Source organism: Echinops telfairi, unplaced genomic scaffold, assembly GCF_000313985.2.
Source record: "Echinops telfairi isolate 266 unplaced genomic scaffold, ASM31398v2 ScPeMD7_7404;HRSCAF=8442, whole genome shotgun sequence".
In the NCBI taxonomy this organism is placed as follows: domain Eukaryota; kingdom Metazoa; phylum Chordata; class Mammalia; order Afrosoricida; family Tenrecidae; genus Echinops; species Echinops telfairi.
In genome coordinates, this window is record NW_022111304.1 from 2600723 (window position 1) to 2618708 (window position 17986).

Sequence of the window (17986 nt, forward strand, 5' to 3'; positions counted from 1 at the left end):
AGTTCTGCATGAGCACAGTGATCTGGAATACCCATTCTTCTCCAGGGTATCCAGAGTGTGTTATGATCTACACCAGGGGCGTCAGACTGGCCGCCCACGGGCCGCATGCAGCCCCTGAGGCAAGTTTTTGTGGCCCACAATGCTCTGAAATAAATGAAAATAGCAACATTGTTATGAAGAAAATAGCGCTTAGGGGAGATCAAGGCAATACCATACACACAATTCCCTCGTTACATTTTATTTCAGAACATCATGGGTCACAAAAAATTACCTCAGGGGCCGCATGCAGCCCACGGGCCACCAGTTTGACGCCCCTGATCTACACAGGCGAATGCCTTGGCATAGCCAGTGAAACACAAGTAAACATCTTTCTTGTCTTCTCTTCTTTGAGCCAAGATCTGTCTGACATCAGCAGTCATGTCCCTTGTTCGTGTCCTCTTCTGAATCCAGCCTGAACCCCTGTCAATGTACTGCTGCAATTATTGCTGGACGATCTTCAGCAAAATTTCATTTGCATGTGATATCTGTTCGGGGTGAGCATTCTGTTGGGTCACCTTTCTCTGGAATGGGTACAAATGTGAATCTCTTCTAGTCCGTTGGTCAAGTCCTTATTTCCTGACATAGACTAGTGAGTGCTTTCAGTGCTTCATCAGCTTGTTGAAACATTTCAGCTGGTGTTCCATCACTTCTGGAGCCTTGGTTTAATGAATACTTTCTGTGCAGCTTAGATTTCTTCCTTCAATACCATTGGTTCTTAATCATAGCTGCCTCTTTAAATGGTGGATTCAGTTCTTTTTTGGTATAGTGACTGTGTATTCTTTCCATCTTCTCTTGATGCTTCCTGTGTCATTGAGTATGTTGCCTATAGAATCTTTCAGTATTGCAATTCATGACTTGATTTTTTTCTTTAGTTCTTTCAGTTAAAGATCTGCTGAGCATGTTCATCCTTTTGGTTTTCTAACTCTAGGTTTTTGCACATTCCATTATAATATTTGACTTTGTCTTCGGGAGTTGCCCTTTGATATGATTGACTTAATCATTTCTTCCATTTGGCAACTATGGTTCCTCCCTATTTGTTTTCAACATTTGCATTCCAATCACCAATAATTATCAATGTATTTTGATTACATGTTTGATCAATTTCAGACTGAAAATGTTGGTAAAAAATTTTTTTAAGATCATTTTATTGGGGGCTCTTACAGCTCTTATAACAATCCATACATCAATTGTATCAAGCATATTTGTACATATGTTGCCATCATCATTTTCTAAACATTTAATTTCTATTAGAGGCCTTGGTATCAACTCCTCTTTTTTCCCTCCCCACCCCCAACTAGAATTCTTTAATTTCTTCCATCAATAGTTTTAATGGTTGGTGCATAAATTTGAATGATACGTGTATTGATTGGACTTCTTTATATGTAGATAGCACAGACAGTATTGTTCTTCAGGATAGATCTTGAAATGTCCTTTTTGATTGATGATTAATGCAGTGCTATTTCTCTTAATTGTGTCATTCCAGGCATAGTAAAGCATATGATTTTCTGATTAAAAATGGCCAATACCAGTTCATTGCAGTTCACTAACACCTAGTATATTGATCTTTGTGCATATAATTTCATTTTTAATGACTTCCGATTTACCTAGATCCATACTTCATACATTCCAAGTTCCAATTATTAATAGATGTTTGCAGCTGTTTCTTCTCATTTTGAGTCGTGCCCCATCAGCAAATGAAGGTCCCAAAGGCTTTACACCACCCATGTTGTTATGGTTGACTCCACTTTGAGAAGGCAGCTCTTCCTCAGTCATATTTTGAGTGCCTTCCAACCGGATCAGAGACAAAACAAAAGGAAAGACTATTGTCTGCCTCTTCGAATACTAGGAAGAGGAATCTGGTTAGAGTAGCTCCATACAGTGTCCTACAAGAAAAGACTAGAGATCTGCAAAACTGTTGGTAGGAACAGGAGAAGCAGGGCTTTCTCAATTTCAAGGGGTGGGGCTACGCCTCCCAAGCTTCAAGAGTTCTATCTTTTCCAACTCAGTTCCGGAGTGTGGAGCTGCTGTTACTAAGGTATGCAGGGGAATGGGGCCAGGGCCCAACCCTGAGGCTGTGAGGCTGCCATGCAGGCGTGGGATACTCTCACAGATAGACTAAAAGAATAGGACTGTACAGAATCAAGGATGTAGGGTTGCCTTTTTTGGGGACCTGGAAAGTGGAACTGAAGTCCAGAGGACATGACCAATACTCAGAATATGGAAGGTGGGATCGTTGCCCAAATGGTCCCAAAGAATAGGGTCATTGTCAAGAGAAAGAATGTAAATGATTCTGCTGGCATTTGTACTTGGTTGATGCAGTTACCCCTTCGTTCCCTCTAATTTCTCTCATTTTGTATTGGAGATGCGTACCCGGTGCTTGTTCTACCACTGTACTTTGTAAGTAGGCTGCTTGTCTAGATTTCACAGGTGAAGACGAGTTTTGCCTCAGAGTAGAATACACCTGAAGTCTGAATCCATATTTGATTCAGATGGTCAGAAAATGATATTTGGGACTTGAGGTTGACTTTGGGGATGATGTGATAGGGTTATATTGGGTTTCGCATGTAGCACGTACATCAATTTTAGGGGGACAAGATATGACAATATGATAATTTATAAATTAGCAAGGGTTCATAAGGGAGAGGGGAGGGGAAAGGGAGGGGGGAAATGAGCTGATACCAAGGGCTCAGGTAGAAAGCAAATGTTTTGAGAATGATGATGGCAACAAATGTACAAATGTGCTTGACACAATGGATGGATGTATGGATTGTGATAAGAATTGAATGAGCCCCCAATAAAATTATTTAAAAACTAATAATAATAATCATTCTTTCACATCACACGCAAAAAAATGTTTAGGGGGACAAAAGGTGGAATGTTATAGATTGAATTACAAAAGTCACTGCCAGAGTCGATTCCAACTCGTGGCAACCCTATGTAGGATTTCCAAGGTGGTAACTCTCTACAGGAGCAGATAGCCTCCTCTTTCTCCTACAGAGCAGCTGGTGGGGTTGAAACTATGCTTACCCCACACCACCACCAGGGCTCTTCTGATGGATTGAATTGTGTCTCCCAAAATTGTATGGTAAATCCTAATCTGTATTTCACCTCACAGGAGCCCTGGTGGTGTAGTGGTTACACATTGGGCTGGTAACTGCAAGGTCAGCAGTTTGAAACTAACAGTCGCTCCTTGGGAAAAAGGTGAGACTGTACACTCCCATAAAGAGTTACAATCTTGAAAACCCACAGGGGTGGGTGGAGAAGGAGTCAGAATTAACTTGGTGGCAGGTAAGTTGTTTTTATACCACCTTGCACTGGCATTGACAGCAAAGTTAAAAAGCACAACAACATCAACAAGAAGACAAGCTGGAGAGTTAGAGAGGTGGGAAGCCTGCTATGTTGCAGATCGGCCTATTAAAAAGATGCAATCACTATGGAAGCAGTATGACACTAAGTCAACGAACTAGGAATAGAAATCCAATAATCCTGCAATCCCTTTGTGGGATATATACCCTTAGAAGTAAGCAACATACGAAGAGCCCATCCCTGTTCATCGGAGCACTGTTTACAATAACAAGAAGATGGAAAACATCTAAATATGCATCAGTGAAAGAGTGGGTGAATAAACTTTGATACATACACTTAAGAGACTACTACACTGTTAGAGAATTCATGATGAAATGGTGAAGCACCTCATGGTATGGATGGACTTAGAGAACATTAGACTGAGTGAAATTACCGTATATATTCATGTATAAGCCAAGTTTTCCAGGACATTTTTAATGCAGTTTTTGTGGTACAATTAGGTGCCTCCGCTGATATTCGGATGGGCTTATACTCAGGTATATACAGTAGTCGATCATGGAAGGACATACCATATACACTCGAATATCAGCGGAGGCACCTGATTTTACCACCAAAAAATGCATTAAAAATGTACTGGGAAAAGTCATCTTATTGGGTGAAGGGAGATGTCAGAGAGTGAAAGATATGACAAAATAATAATTTATAAACTATCAAGGGTTCATAAGGAAGGGAGGGGAAAAATGAGGAGCTGATGCCAGGGGTTAAGTGGAGAGCAAATGTTTTGAGGAGGATGAGGGCAATGAATATGCAAATGTGCTTTACACAATGAGTGTATGTATAGATTGTGATAAGAGTTGTATGAGCCCCTAATAAAATGATCAAAAATAAAAAAGAAAGAGAACCACTTACATGGACTGTTTAAAATGAAAAAAAAAAGTTGTATGAGCCCCTCATAAAATGATTTTAAAAATTAAAAAACTCACCTTAGCACAAGTATATGTGTTTGTTCAACTACTTGTGGTGTTTCTGTCACAGCAGCACTGGATAACCTCTCCTTTCCCCTCAATCCCATTCTTTTTTCTCAGGGAAAAACCTGTGACTGAAAATATTAACTGGGTTAACCAATTATATAGAAATGAAAGCTCAAAATACCAATTTATAAACTATCAAGGGCTCATGAGGGAGGAGGGAGCGGGGAGGGAGGGGAAAAATGAGGACCTAATGCCAGGGGTTTAAGTGGAGAGAAAATGTTTTGAGAATGATGAGGGCAATGAATGTACAAATGCGCTTTACACAATTGATGTGTGTATGGATTGCGATAACAGTTGTATGAGCCCCTAATAAAATGTTTAAAAAAAAAGAAAGAAAGAAGTGAAAGCTCTTATTTCAGCTGAATATACCTTTACTGTGTTCAGTTTTGTCCTACATCCATTGGAAACTAAGGCAGTCTTCTGATTCTTTTTGATTCTTCATATTTGAATTGAAATTTCCCTCTACCCTTCATTTCAAAAGGATTTTGAATCTTAAACTGACTGCCCTTGTCACAGAGTTCAGAGCAACTTCCAGGAAAGGCCACTTTCAGGTAAAAGAAGCCACCTTGACAGCTGGGCTTTGGGTTCTTGACGGGGTAGGAGCTGGTATGGGTCCAACCCCTGTCTAATTGGTTGCAATCAAGAAGACTTGTAGAAAAGAGGTCTGAAGTAGAGTGCTCACTAGGAAGTATGTACCGAAGGAAGAAAATAAAAAGAGGAAGCCAACAGACCCCCATTTAAAAAAATTAAAAGACCTTAGAACCATGTTTCAGAGATGTGGAGAACTGCAGCATCCAAGCTGTGAATGTGTTGCAGGCATGTATTAATAAAGGAACATGGTCAGCCATTCTCGTTGGGAATTTTGAGGATATTATTATTTTGAATTGTTGCTGTTTATCTGTTCACTTCACCTCTCCCTTTTAAAGGAGGGTCAGGCTGATAAATGATTGTCCAGTAACCCTGTCTTACTTCATAAACGGGGGCAAACCTGCCCTCACAATTTCATTGTCCTTCCTTCAAAACCCCCTAAACAAAATCCTATTTTCTTCATCCTGCCTATAGGCTCCTCCCAACCCTTGGAGAAAAGAAAGGAAAAAAACCCTCTTGCTTGCATTTTTATTCTACCATTATACAGCCAGCAGCATTGTACTGGCCCCTTTATGGCTGATGGAGCCCAGGCGAGCTGCCCGATGAGGGGAGACAGCATTTGGCCGAAGGGGCTGATGTGTGCTGTTACTGCTGGCCATTGGGCCTCGGTCCTCTACAGCTCCGTCCTGGCTCATTAAAACTCTGAGCCAAATAGGCGCGCAGGCGCCTGCTGCAGCACTGTGGGGGCCAGGAAGTTAAATGGTTCTCCTAATCCTGCATAATTTATCTCCCTGCTAGCCCTCTCATAAAATTGTCCAATTCAGCCCCACCATGAAGAGCTTCATTCTAAATTTCCAATTTTGTGATGACCAATGACTGCCCAACCTTTCCCTTCTCTCTTTATTATTATTATTAAAAATTATTTTCCCCTTGTTCACTAAGAGTTTGCCTTAATGTTTTGTTTTGTTTTTTTCATTTGGAGCCTCCTGCCTGGACTCCACTTCACCCACAATCTGTCCACTTTGCTCGCTTGGACTTGATATTGCAGAGCAGTTGGTGCCCCATCTCCCCTCTGCTCTCCTCTCTGATTTTTAGCTCTTCTTTCTCGCCCTCTCCTTTCTCTCTTCTCCCTCTCTTCTCCTTTTTCATTACTTCCAGGTTTTCCCCTGGCCATTTCCTCTCTGCCTCTCTTTCCAGGGACCAGCCTTGGTGCAGGATGTCTGGGAGCATATTAAAAAGGACAATGAATCGCGTATTTTATTTTATTTTTCACATCTCCATTTCTGTTTCATTTCAGAGATTTACAAACGAGGACCACCTGGCAGTTCATAAACACAAGCATGAGATGACATTGAAATTTGGCCCAGCCCGAACTGACTCAGTCATCATTGCAGGTATTTGCAGCCCCAAAAGCCATGTGCCTTGCTAATACCGGACAGTTAAGATTAATACCAGGGACCAGATGTACTGGGAGCTGTACTCCCCTTTTCCCATTAAGAGCCCTGTGTGACCTGCATTTAATCAGGAAAAGGAACACGAAGAGCTCCCAGGTTTCGATTGTGCCCTCTGCTCTTTCTAATAACAATATCGGGTTCTGTGGTGTTTGAGGGTAGGGGTGTTAGGGTTCCGCCTGAGCTTTTTCCTCCCCCTTCCTTACTGTCTTTTTACTAGACTTCAGAAGGCGGACAGACGGAAGATGCCTCCGACTTTCTTCCCACACATAGAGAGAGCGTGAACAAAGAAGGCCGGAAGGCCGAGCCCAGCCTGGCTTCTGCTCTTCCACTGGGTGTCAGTTTTCCTGATTATCAGTTCGTACATTCCGTGTTCCTCCTGAACCTAGACAGAGGGCACATTTCTAAACTCCAACCATGTATTCAGGGGGACTTTTCTAAGCCAATTTGGGTGACCTGAAACATCTCACTCGTAGTTTTAGTTACTATTTTGCTTACAAATGCCACTCTCAGGGGAATGCTCTCAGCAAATGCTCTTGAAACCATCTAACAGTTCTCTTGAGCCAGTTCCAACTAGACACACACTCAAACTAAAGTAGGCTTTTTCTCTGATACCATGAGAGGCTCTGATTTAGCCCAGGTCTTTCAACAAGAAGTTTACCTCAGTGTTTAACCAAAAGAGTTTTTAGCTTGTGGCAGTTATATCTGTTAATCTTATCACCAATATTAATATTAATTTTATACAATTAGTTAACTTTAATAATAATTATAATTCTTAAGACATAACTACCCAAAAATGCTACTCTAGAGGTGGTAACGGAGACTAAAACTTCTTCAACATACTCTTCCATGAAGAAAGAGACTTGCCCTTTGTGTTAGTCTGGGTAGACTAGAGACAAAAATTCATAGACACACTCATATGTATATAAGAAAGAGCTTTATGTACAAGAGCAGTTGAATATTGAGAAAATATCCCAGCCCAGTCCAGATCAAATCCATAAGTCCAATATTAGCCCATATGTCCGATACCAATCTATAAAGTCCTCTTCAGATTCACTAAACACATGCAATGATGTCGAATGCGGGAAGATCACAGGCCAGTGGGTTGGAAGTCTTGTGGATCCAGTGGCGTTATAAGCATCTCAGCGGTGACAGGGGTCTGCACGTGATTCCTTCATCTTCGAAACTCTGACTGCCTCAGGGTAGCTTCATGTGGCTTCTCCTCAGAAATGTCTTGCAGGGAGTCAGCTTTGTCCGTAGAGAGTCTCCACGGGAGTGAACCAAGAGAGTGTCCTGCCCCCAAGAGGAAAATACAGGAGTTCCCAGAATCCTCAGAGAAGGCCATGTCCACACAGAGACCTCATTGGCTATGGCCCGATTGACACAGACTAGACTCTACCCCTCCACTCTTAATCCTCTCAAGTCCCAAATTTACACCAGATTATGTAGCTACAACACCCATATAGATTTCATATTCCTTCTTAATTAAGCAAATATTTATTGTCTCCTGTGTGCCAGGCATAATCCCTGGGGCAAGAACATGAGTGAGGGCTTTGACATTGATGATCTTTACGAAAGTCTCAGAGAAGAGTAATATTTGCAAAGTATAAGTGAATAACACAAACACTATTAATACTGAGCAAAACTGATCAGAGGAAGTTTATGAAAGAGGTAAATTTAAAGGAAGGTTACCACAATAGAGAGGTTATTCCAAATGGATAACGGTTTCATGTTGAGTCTCAGAGAAGGTGAAAGAAGTTACTATAGGCAAGGAGAAACTGTTATTTCCTGTTATTCTTTGCACTCTGTTCTGGAGTGCTTGTCCTATTGCATATGACTTGAATTATTCTAACTGGTAATTCTGATATCTTAAGGCCTGGTATCTTCCATGTAGTCCAGACCCTTGTTGAATATTTTTAGTTGGCTTTTTGTCTAGTTATAGTCTTGTTGTATAAGACTGATCTTACCTCTTCTGTTATTCACTGATAGCATTCTCAAGTTTCTTCTTCAAATTCTCACTGTTTTGTTTCTTCTTGATTCCAATATCCTCATTATGTTGGGCCACTTTAATTTATCTTTATTTCATGTCTATAATAAGTTTATTCTTTACCGTACATGGTACTTATATTTTTGTATTTATTGTGCATGATGGTGCTTTGGAGGGCTTGCATATGATGCTGTCTACATATATTAGTTTGATTTCCTCAACTAGAAACCATTTTCTAATTCTATAGGGCAGAAATCATGTCTTGTATCTGGAGAATGTTTCTATATCCCTTCCTCTCCTCTTCCAGGATGCACACAAGTGCGTTCATGCAGTACCAAAACACATAGGAAGTGTTCGGTAAACACTTGGTGATTTCTTAGGGATCATCAGAGTAGGCTCAGAATTTGCTTATACATTTTCAGACTGTTTGTTCAGGAGCCAGAGCCAGTTGAAGCTTAGAGGATACCTGGAAGGTCAAAAATGAGATTTAGCACATAGGAACTTTTGAAATAAAAGCCAAAAATGAATATGAGTAACAGGGTGCAGGAGAAGTTCATATGAACTTCAGATCAGACATCCAAAAAGTCTCTTAGCTGCCCCCTCCTGTTCCACTTGAGTTGTGATTTGTATAGGCTTTTACAAGCACTCCAAGCAGAAAGGACGATATTCCACTATTCTGCCAGGGATGGAGGCAAAGTGGCTTTATTGTTGGCCAATCCAAGTTGCCAGAGAGCCTTTTAAATCTATTTTGAGAGGTAGTGGTGACTTTTCCAAACACTGTGATTCAGAAGAGGTTTTGTTTAAATGTTAAAAAAAAAAAAATCATTTCCATGGAAAATCCCCCTGGACTATTCCTAATTGCTCATGCTAGAAGAAGCATTCCTAATCCCAGATATTATTCCTTAAAGTACCATTCAGACGTTGTTCTTTTTCTGTAATTCAGTCTAGGGGGCGTTGAGGTTTGAGAAGAATCCCCGTGGTGACTGGCTTGTCAAGAAAAACCAAGAGGATAGAGTTAGAATCAAAGAACAAGACGCAACTGAGCTGAGCGAGAAAACCTAGCAGAGCAGGACCAGGAAAGATAAATGCAAATCTGAAAGTTCAAGTTGGAAAAGTTCCTCGGGCTCCCCAACCTTCCTCTTCCCAAGGGAGAGGCCCTGCACTGAGGGAAGGTTTGAGCAGCCCCTGACGGGATCTTTTGGCTGGCAAATCAAGTCCACACATCCTGCTTTCAGGAATTTGCCCTGGGCCCTGGTCTCTGTGCAATGAGCTCTATTGTTTAGTTTCCTTTTCTGGTGCGTGAGCTCACTGTCTCTTTCTTTAACCCCTACCTAGGCCTGGAGTGACTTCAGAAGGTATCGGACCCTTACCTCAGTGGTGTTTCTTGTTTAATGACTTTAGGAAGAAAACTCAACCATCTGATCTACAGTTTCTTCTTATCAGATTTGTAACATTCCATCTGCTTATACCTGTTCCCTTCAGACTTAGGAAGGGGATAGGTTAAAGAGAAAATGTCACTTTACTGTACTTCATTGTCAAATCTGAAGATTTCATAAAGCTCCCCCTGAGTAGGTGGTTTTGTTTTCAAACCACTTTTGGTACACAGGTAGTCTTTTGACTCACAACAAAACATAGCTCTGTCTTCCCCCTGCTGGCCTTGAGGCAACACAGCACAGACACCCTCTGATGTTCTAGCATCAGCCTTCACCTGCTAACACAAAAACCCCCAACCCACCAGTCTGTTTGATTCTAACGCCGTGATTCTGTTGGGCAGAGTAGAATTGCCCCCTATGGTTTACAAGACTAATCTTTACAGAGACAGATTGACCCATCCTTCTCCCTTGGAGCAGTATGAAATCACTACCCTTTGGTTACCATCCAACCACTTTAACTACTGTACCACCAGGGCTCGCTTTTTCGCCTACCAAACCCACTGCCATTGAGTTCATTCCAACTCATAGTGAACCTACGTAAAAGTTCTGAGAGGTTAAGTTTTGCTGGAGCACAACATGGTTTTTCTCTCAAGGAGCAGCTGGTGGGTTTGAACTGCCGACTTTGCAGGTAGTAGTAGTCCAGTATGCTTAACCAACAGCACCACAGGGCTCCCTTCCATCTACTAGAGCTCAGCAAACATAAATTTGTTCTAACTCAGAGGCCATCTTCCTCCAAATAGAATAAAAACACATGCTCTGTAAACTCTCAGGAGTTCTGGATAGGGCAGTTATTCAAGTCCAATTAATAGGAGCCTCAAAAGAAAGGCCTGGTAGTGTGCTTCAGGAAGAAAACCAGCTGTTGAAAACCCTATGTAGCACAATTCCGCTCTGCACTGGGGGGCGCATGAGTGAGGGTTTCAACTAGAACCGGAACTCTATAAACCTGTACCCGTTAATTTCAGATCAAAACTGAAAATGTCCTTTTCTTTTCATGTCTACAGATCAAACTCCTACTCCGACTAGATTCCTGAAGAACTGTGAGGAGGTGGGGCTCTTCAATGAACTCGCTAGCTCCTTTGAACATGAATTCAAGAAAGCTTCCGATGACGATGAGAAAAAGGCAAGAGATGGAACGTTTGCAGAAAACTGGTTCAGACCTAGGCAATTTTTTTTGTTCTTTGGGACAAGTTGCTTAATTGGTTAGAGCACAGAATTATAGGCTTAATTCTATAGGATCAGATTATTGTTGTTAGTTGCCTTCAAGTTGGCCCAACTAATGGTGACCCTATGTGTCATTGTGATTCATAGGATTTTCACTAGCTGATATTAGGACGTAGGTTGCCAGGCCTTTCTTCCTAGTCTGCCTTAACCTGGGAACCTCATGGACACTTGTTCAACAGAATCAGATAGTACTACTAATCCTAGTTAACTTTCCAGGTCTTTAAAGATCATGTGACTGATAAGTACAATCTTCACTAAAAATCAATCTTTTTTTTTTTGCTAGTAATTTACCTTTAAAAAAATACTCCTATCTTAAATATCTTAAAGAATTATACAGTTGCTCTGGATTTTTAGATAACATTCTGTTGCTAAAATCCTAGTGTTTTCTAAGCTGAGCATACCTTGCACCTGGACTATTTTCATTTGATCATTTATTGAATTTTTTTTCATTGTATTGAATTTTGGCTCTTCTGTGTTTCAGCACTTGAAATTCGAGATAAATTACATGTGGTTACTGCCCTCAGTAGCTCTCTAGTGATAGCCAAGGCATAAGTTTAAAGAAATATGTTAATAAATTAATTCCTCTCATAGTAGATAAACCAGGATGGTGAAAGAACTAGTATTATGTCATTTCAGGGACGTCTAAAGAAGTTGATGTTTTGCTTAGGAACAGGAAAATGTCAACAAAAGTGTGGTCTTCAAATTTCTAAACATTTTTACATAAAAGAGGGTCTTATACTAAGGACAAAGTGGGACCACTGAAGCTATCACAAAGTATGTTTAGTGGCAGGTTGGCTGCCTAATGGAGATACTGTGTAAATGTTGGCATCTGTTTTAATCCTGTGGGACTGTAGTTCTGATTTTCATCTTTTTATTCCAGACCCATAGACAACCCCTCAGTTTAAAAGACCAGAGGTAATATTTAGATAAGCAGAGTAAAAAGAAGCTGGTTTCATAGAACAGGGAGGTTTCGTGGGAAGGGGAATTGGAAGACGATAGTGGCACTCTTCTTTGGAATTAAAAATTCTAGGTTTTTATTATTTAAAACCATCTCTGTATTCCATAATGATTTAGAAGACACCAAACGGCATGTCCAGAATCATTTGTACTTCTCATAATTGCATGGTGCACAAAGGCATAGCATCTCATCAGAATACAGAAAAGCTAGAACATAGGAAAATGTACCATAGGAGTTCTTTCCTTCTATGAGGGGGAGAGCAGGTAAATCAAGACATTTGTGCTTTTTCTTCTTTTTCATTTAGCTTAAAATTATAAGGATGCAAAAGTGTCCTATCTTTGGCACTCTTTCCCAGGCTCCTTGACTTTCTCTGAGCTGCTTTTCTTGCCGTCACCCTCATTCAGCTGGCAGAACGTGGAGAAACGCAGTGGTTTCTCTCTCTCCTTCTACTTTCAAATGGCGAACTAATCAGTCTTCTCGTTGCTGGTTTTATTTTAGAGACCCAAGTATTTCATCACACTGTTGCTACAACCTAAAAGTATAATGAATTTTACTACCTCACTTTCACTGCCCTTTTCTTCCTCTCCCCGCGCAAAGAAGTTCATCACATTGCTTCCACCAAGATGTGAGGGGTTTTATTTCAAATGCATTGTAGACAAATTCAAGAAAATTAGCATCTCATTTTGCCCAAAGTGGCAAGACTTTCCCACGGCCACTTTAGCTCGGTTGATACTTCTGGAAGGCTGGTTCACAATCGACCAGGCCATTCTTCACTGGGCATTCATTCCCCAGTGTTTCTTCCTGCCGGTATGGAGGTGGGCCTTAACCCCCTCTTGATGAGAAGCACAGGATCGGTAGAAGATCGGTTCCAGGCATGTTTAACAGGCTTGAAGCTTTCTGAGCCACAGCTTTTCTTGGAGATGCCCCGATGGTGTTTTCAACCTTTGGTTGTATTTACTTAGAGGCCGTCCCTATGACTTCTGGGAATCCCAGAATTAGCTAAATTGAACCAGATTGTTTTAGTAATATAAAACAAATGAGGGCAGAAATTAAACCATCTTTGCTGTCACCCTCATCAAAATGGAGGAGGCAAGAGCCATTACCACCTTTTCTAAAGTAGTAACCCGCTACATTCAGTTGCTTCCTACTCACAACAACCCTGTAAGACAGAGTAGAGCTGCTCCTTAGGGTTTCCTAGACTGTGAATCTTGATGGGAGCAGTCAACCTCATTTTGTCTCCAGAGGAGTGACTAGTGGGTTCAAACCAACAACCTTACAGTTAGCAGCTCAATGCTTAACCTACCGGTGACCCACTAACTCTTTTCTTTTCTAACATAGTGTACATCTGTTATCTTTAGTTTACTCAGCTACTGAGAAGATAGCAAGGAAAAAGTTGAAAATAAGCTCTTCTCTCACCAAGAGACCAAGGAGTCCTGGTGGTGCTGTTGTATAAGCATTAGACTGCTACCATAAGGTTGGTAGTTCAAACCTATCAGCCTCTCCATAAGGATTTACAGCCTCAAACTTTGTATGGGGTCATTATGAGTCAGAATGAGCAGAGCAAAAGAAAAGATCCACTTTGTCATGAAACCGAACTCCCTCTCCAACCCTCCAGTCATAGTGTAGTGTCAAGGCCATTTTCTCAACGGTTCCCTGCAGAGCTATTTATGATTCCACAGCTTTTACTACTGCCCCCAAAGTATCCTTTTTCCTTTCTGGTTTTCTCCATTAGGGGTTCCAAGGCCAAGTTTTCTCTCTCTTTTCCCCCCACTGATCAGTTGGTCAGCCTTTTTTTTGTTACCCCAAAGTGCTATCTGGCTAAAACCGCAAGGTTATAGTACCAGATCTTAGGATTAAATCACAAAAGATGTTTCCTATCTTATTTGCAGGACTTTAATAGCTAGTTTATCTTCAGATACTTGTGATAATTGAGTAGGTTAGTCATTTGGATTGGCAGTCCTCCCACAGCCACCAGCACTAGTTGGGACTAGACTGGAACCTGAGTCAAGAAATCACTTTACTTTGCTTAAAGCAATGTGTTAAAATGCATGATCATGATCATATTGGCATGAATGTTTATTACTTTTTTCACTGTATGGATTATGCTATCTTCATTTTATAGTTACACAAACTAAAACCCAAAGAAATTAAATTTATTTGGCCAGAGTTTTACATGAAATTTGTTGTTGTTGTTGTTGTTGTTGTTGTTGTTGTTAGGATCTACATTTCTCTAACTTGCAGGTCAATACTTTGACCCAAGGCTTGGCTTCTCAGAAACATATTCTCTCATCTCATAACTGTAAAGAATTAGATTTGAACCTTAAGGGAATCATGGGATTGAATTCTGCTCATTTCTCTTCTTTAACAGACTGCTGCTGGGCCCCTTGACATGTCTCTGCCTTCCACACCAGATATCAAAATCAAAGAAGAAGAGCCAGTGGAGGTAGACTCATCCCCACCCGACAGCCCTGCCTCTAGTGCCTGCACCCCACCACTCAAGGAGAAGGTAAAACTCTCTACCAAGACTCATTCCAAGAATATCAGAGGTTAAGTTTTGATTCATTAGGTTTATAAATAGTATATCGTACATGAGGGTTGATTGTATTTAGATAAATGTTCATTATTTTGAAGATTTATATGAATTATACCAATTCACTGAGCCCTGGTGGCATAATGGGTTACATGTTGGGCTGCTAACCTCAAAGTCATCAATTCAAAACCACCAGCCACTCCATGGGAGAAAAATGAGGCTTTCTACTCCTGTAAAGATTACTGTCTCAGAAACCCCCAGGGGCCGTTCCACTCTGTCCTATCAGAATTGACTCCATGGCAGTGAATTTGGGTGTTGTTGTTATTTTATTGTGGTTGTTTTTGTTTACTAACCCAACCAGTCCACATAGCCGTAAAAGCTGCGTTTATTATAACAAAAAAATTGCAAGTAATCCAACTGTCCATCAATTTTGAAAAATGAATAAGCTGGGGTATACTTATGAAATGTAATTCTATATGACATTTTAAAAGAATGAACCACTGATGTGTACAGTATATTTGATTGAATAACAACCAGAAGCTGAAACAAAGTACTTAGTGCAAGACTCTATTTACATGAGTAACTTACATGAGAAGAAGCAAGACGAGTTGTTGATGACAGAACTCAAAATTGTTTTCCTCTTGTTAGTAAGGAAGGTGTTATGGATTGGGAAAGAATACAGGAGAATTTCTTAGGTTCTAGAAATGGTCTCTATCTTGCTTTTACATCTGTAGAAAGTCATTTTGCTGATTAATATGCTTTACTATTTGTGTTATACCTCAATTAACAAATAAAGAGAATGAAGAAACTAGATAGTGCCGGCTATCAATCAGAATAGTGTCTGGGGTCTTAAAGGCTTGTATTCAAACAAGCGGCCATCTAAGCAAGGAGTGAACGACGTCCACGTGGAAGAAGCACACCAGTTTGTGTGATCCAAAGAAGACAATAATAAAATTCAAATATGACAAAGGGGAAAGTATCAGAGCCCACATTGAGAACACCTAATTTGTAGAAGACAGTGGAGGACAGTGGGAACCCCAAACCCATCTGCAGAGTATCTAGCCTGATGAAGCTGCTGGCTGATCCCCACTAGCCATAGGCAAGGGTCTTGAACTGCTTTACTATCAGAGGGATCACTATAATCATGATTATACTGGATCGAATTTGATACTTTGTCATTTGACCTCCCTCTTGACCCAACCTGAAATTCTTATAGGTGCAAGTATTTCTTGCTAGTTCTATGACAATTTCTTCCCTGCCCTTTTAAATATTCACAGTAGTCTTTTCTTTCTTACTCACTCTTTGTAGTTTTTATCTTTGTATTATTATTATTTTATCCTCACCACTTTTATTTTGTTTCTGTTGGGTTTTCCAGTTTGTTTGTTTTTTCTGTTTCTGTTGGGTTTTCCAGTTTTTGAAGCACAGAAGGAGAAAACGTATAGAGATAAGGACTGATGCCAGGGTTTATAGGGGAGGGAGGGGTGGAGGTGGCAGATGGGGAGAGTGGGGGAGACAAACAATATATGTGGGAGGGGGAAGGGAGCACTAGAACTGATGGTGGTAACAAAACTCATTTTAAAAGTGATTTAACCATGGGGGGGGCGGAGGCGGGAGAAAGTTAATCGTGGTAAATGATTGTATAACTCTTCTTGATATGATTGAACTATTGAATTGTGTGATATGTGGATTAAGTTCCAATAAAACTGTTTAAATAAATGAATAAATAAAGAGAAGTCATACAATCATAAATAGTAAACAATTAAGGAAAACCGTCTTCCCAGAAAGAAGACTTCTAGTGATACAAAGGAAATATCTACCAGGATTCTGATTATTATTTTTATTTTTAAAGGACAGTTTTTATGAAATATCACTTTTAGTAAAGTGATTAAAGTATAGCACACAAACATAAAAGTGCACGAATCTTAAGTATACATACAGTTCAAGCACCGTCACAAAGTTGACACGTCTGTGGAACCAGCACCCAGGTGTAGAAGCAAATACTAGATTAGAACTTTAGAAGCGCCCTCATACCCCATCCCTCTGCCAGGGGTTGTTATTGTTAACGTCCACTGCAGATGCCTTTGGGGAAATGGGCACGTGACTGTAGCAGTGGACTTAAGCATGGCAGAGAGCGTGAGGATGGTGTAGGGCCAGTGCTTCGTTCTGTTGTACGTAGGGTCACTAGGAGGGGGACTGACTCAACAGTACCTAACAAGAGCAACAAGGTGGGGAGTTCCTCATCCTACTTCTCCCCAAATGTAGTTTGATGACATCTCTCAAAACGAACCCCTCCATAAACTCTATAACCATCCCATTCATTACCTCCCTTTTTCACCAGCAACCACCTCCTAAGTTGTCTAGGCTTGCTTTCAGGGCCAACATGACTACTGACGACCTAACCCCTAACATGGTAGCAGTAGAAAGCAGTTTGTTTTAAAAAAATTTTAAAAAGCCATTTGTTTCATTACAATATGATTCATTATTCAAACTTCCATCCTTTTTCTTTTTTTTTAAGGAATCTATAGGCAATATTAAGCAATCGTGGTGGTTCTGTGGGTTAAGGGTTAGGATCCCGACTGCAAGGTTGAGAGTTCATCTCCATCAACCACTCCTTAGGAGATAGATTAGGCTCTCTGCTTCCATGAAGATCTGCAGTCGTAGAAACTTTTCATAGGGTTGCTGTGAGTGGGAATTGACTGGGTGGCAGTAGGTTGGGTTTGGTCTATATAAGAGATACTGGGTTGCCTTATCACAATTATACCTGTCTTTTCCCAGTACAGCTCACAGGTCACCGAGGTATCAAGTTTAGGGAGGAGAGCATCTAGGATGCCAGGAAAATGATGACAGTCCTAGAATTTATGTAGTACTGCAGTACTTCTCCAAAGACTTCAAGTTATTTTCCAACTGTCATTTCATTCACATAGTCATCAGTTCTGAAAGAAAGGAAAAGAGCCAAGGGTTGTTAATCCAAGATTCTTGCTAATTGGGTGAGTGAGGTACAGGTCTGTGAACTTGATAGAATCAGGTCATTAGTTACATGCGTGGTTCTTGTGCTCTTCACATTAAATGTATATAAGATTTTACCAGTGATGTATTTCGCTGTAAGCAGCCCCATAGAGCCTTTTGTGATCTGTTGGTCTCTTCTTCCCAGGAGGTTGCCCCAAAGCCTGTCGTGCTCTCTACCCCCACGCCCACCATCGTACGCCCTGGCTCCCTGCCTCTCCACTTGGGCTATGATCCTCTTCACCCAACCCTTCCCTCCCCAACCTCCGTCATCACTCAGGCTCCACCATCAAACAGGCAACTGGGGTAAGTAAAAGAGCAAGAAGGGACAGTGAAGACAATCTCTTTCCATGCTGTGAAATTATTTGATAAAATAGGAGTCTAATTGGGCCTCCACTCAAGTACTCCCTCAATGCAAGAACACTTTGTTCTATTAAAC

General features: G+C 40.9%; 1 protein-coding gene across 4 annotated transcripts in view; it reads left to right on the top strand.

The window, feature by feature from the left end:
* Nucleotides 1-17986, top strand: part of LOC101660530 (cyclic AMP-dependent transcription factor ATF-7) — a 92742-nt gene that overhangs the window by 58455 nt on the left and 16301 nt on the right. For 3 of the 4 annotated variants that reach the window (XM_004716873.2, XM_045296329.1, XM_045296328.1), the window contains exons 3-6: nt 6262-6358; nt 10837-10955; nt 14383-14520; nt 17696-17853. In XM_004716873.2, coding sequence (XP_004716930.1) covers nt 6262-6358; nt 10837-10955; nt 14383-14520; nt 17696-17853 — 512 coding nt within the window. The remainder of the gene's footprint in view (nt 1-6261; nt 6359-10836; nt 10956-14382; nt 14521-17695; nt 17854-17986) is intronic. The other variant, XM_030887330.2, reaches the window with a different exon arrangement.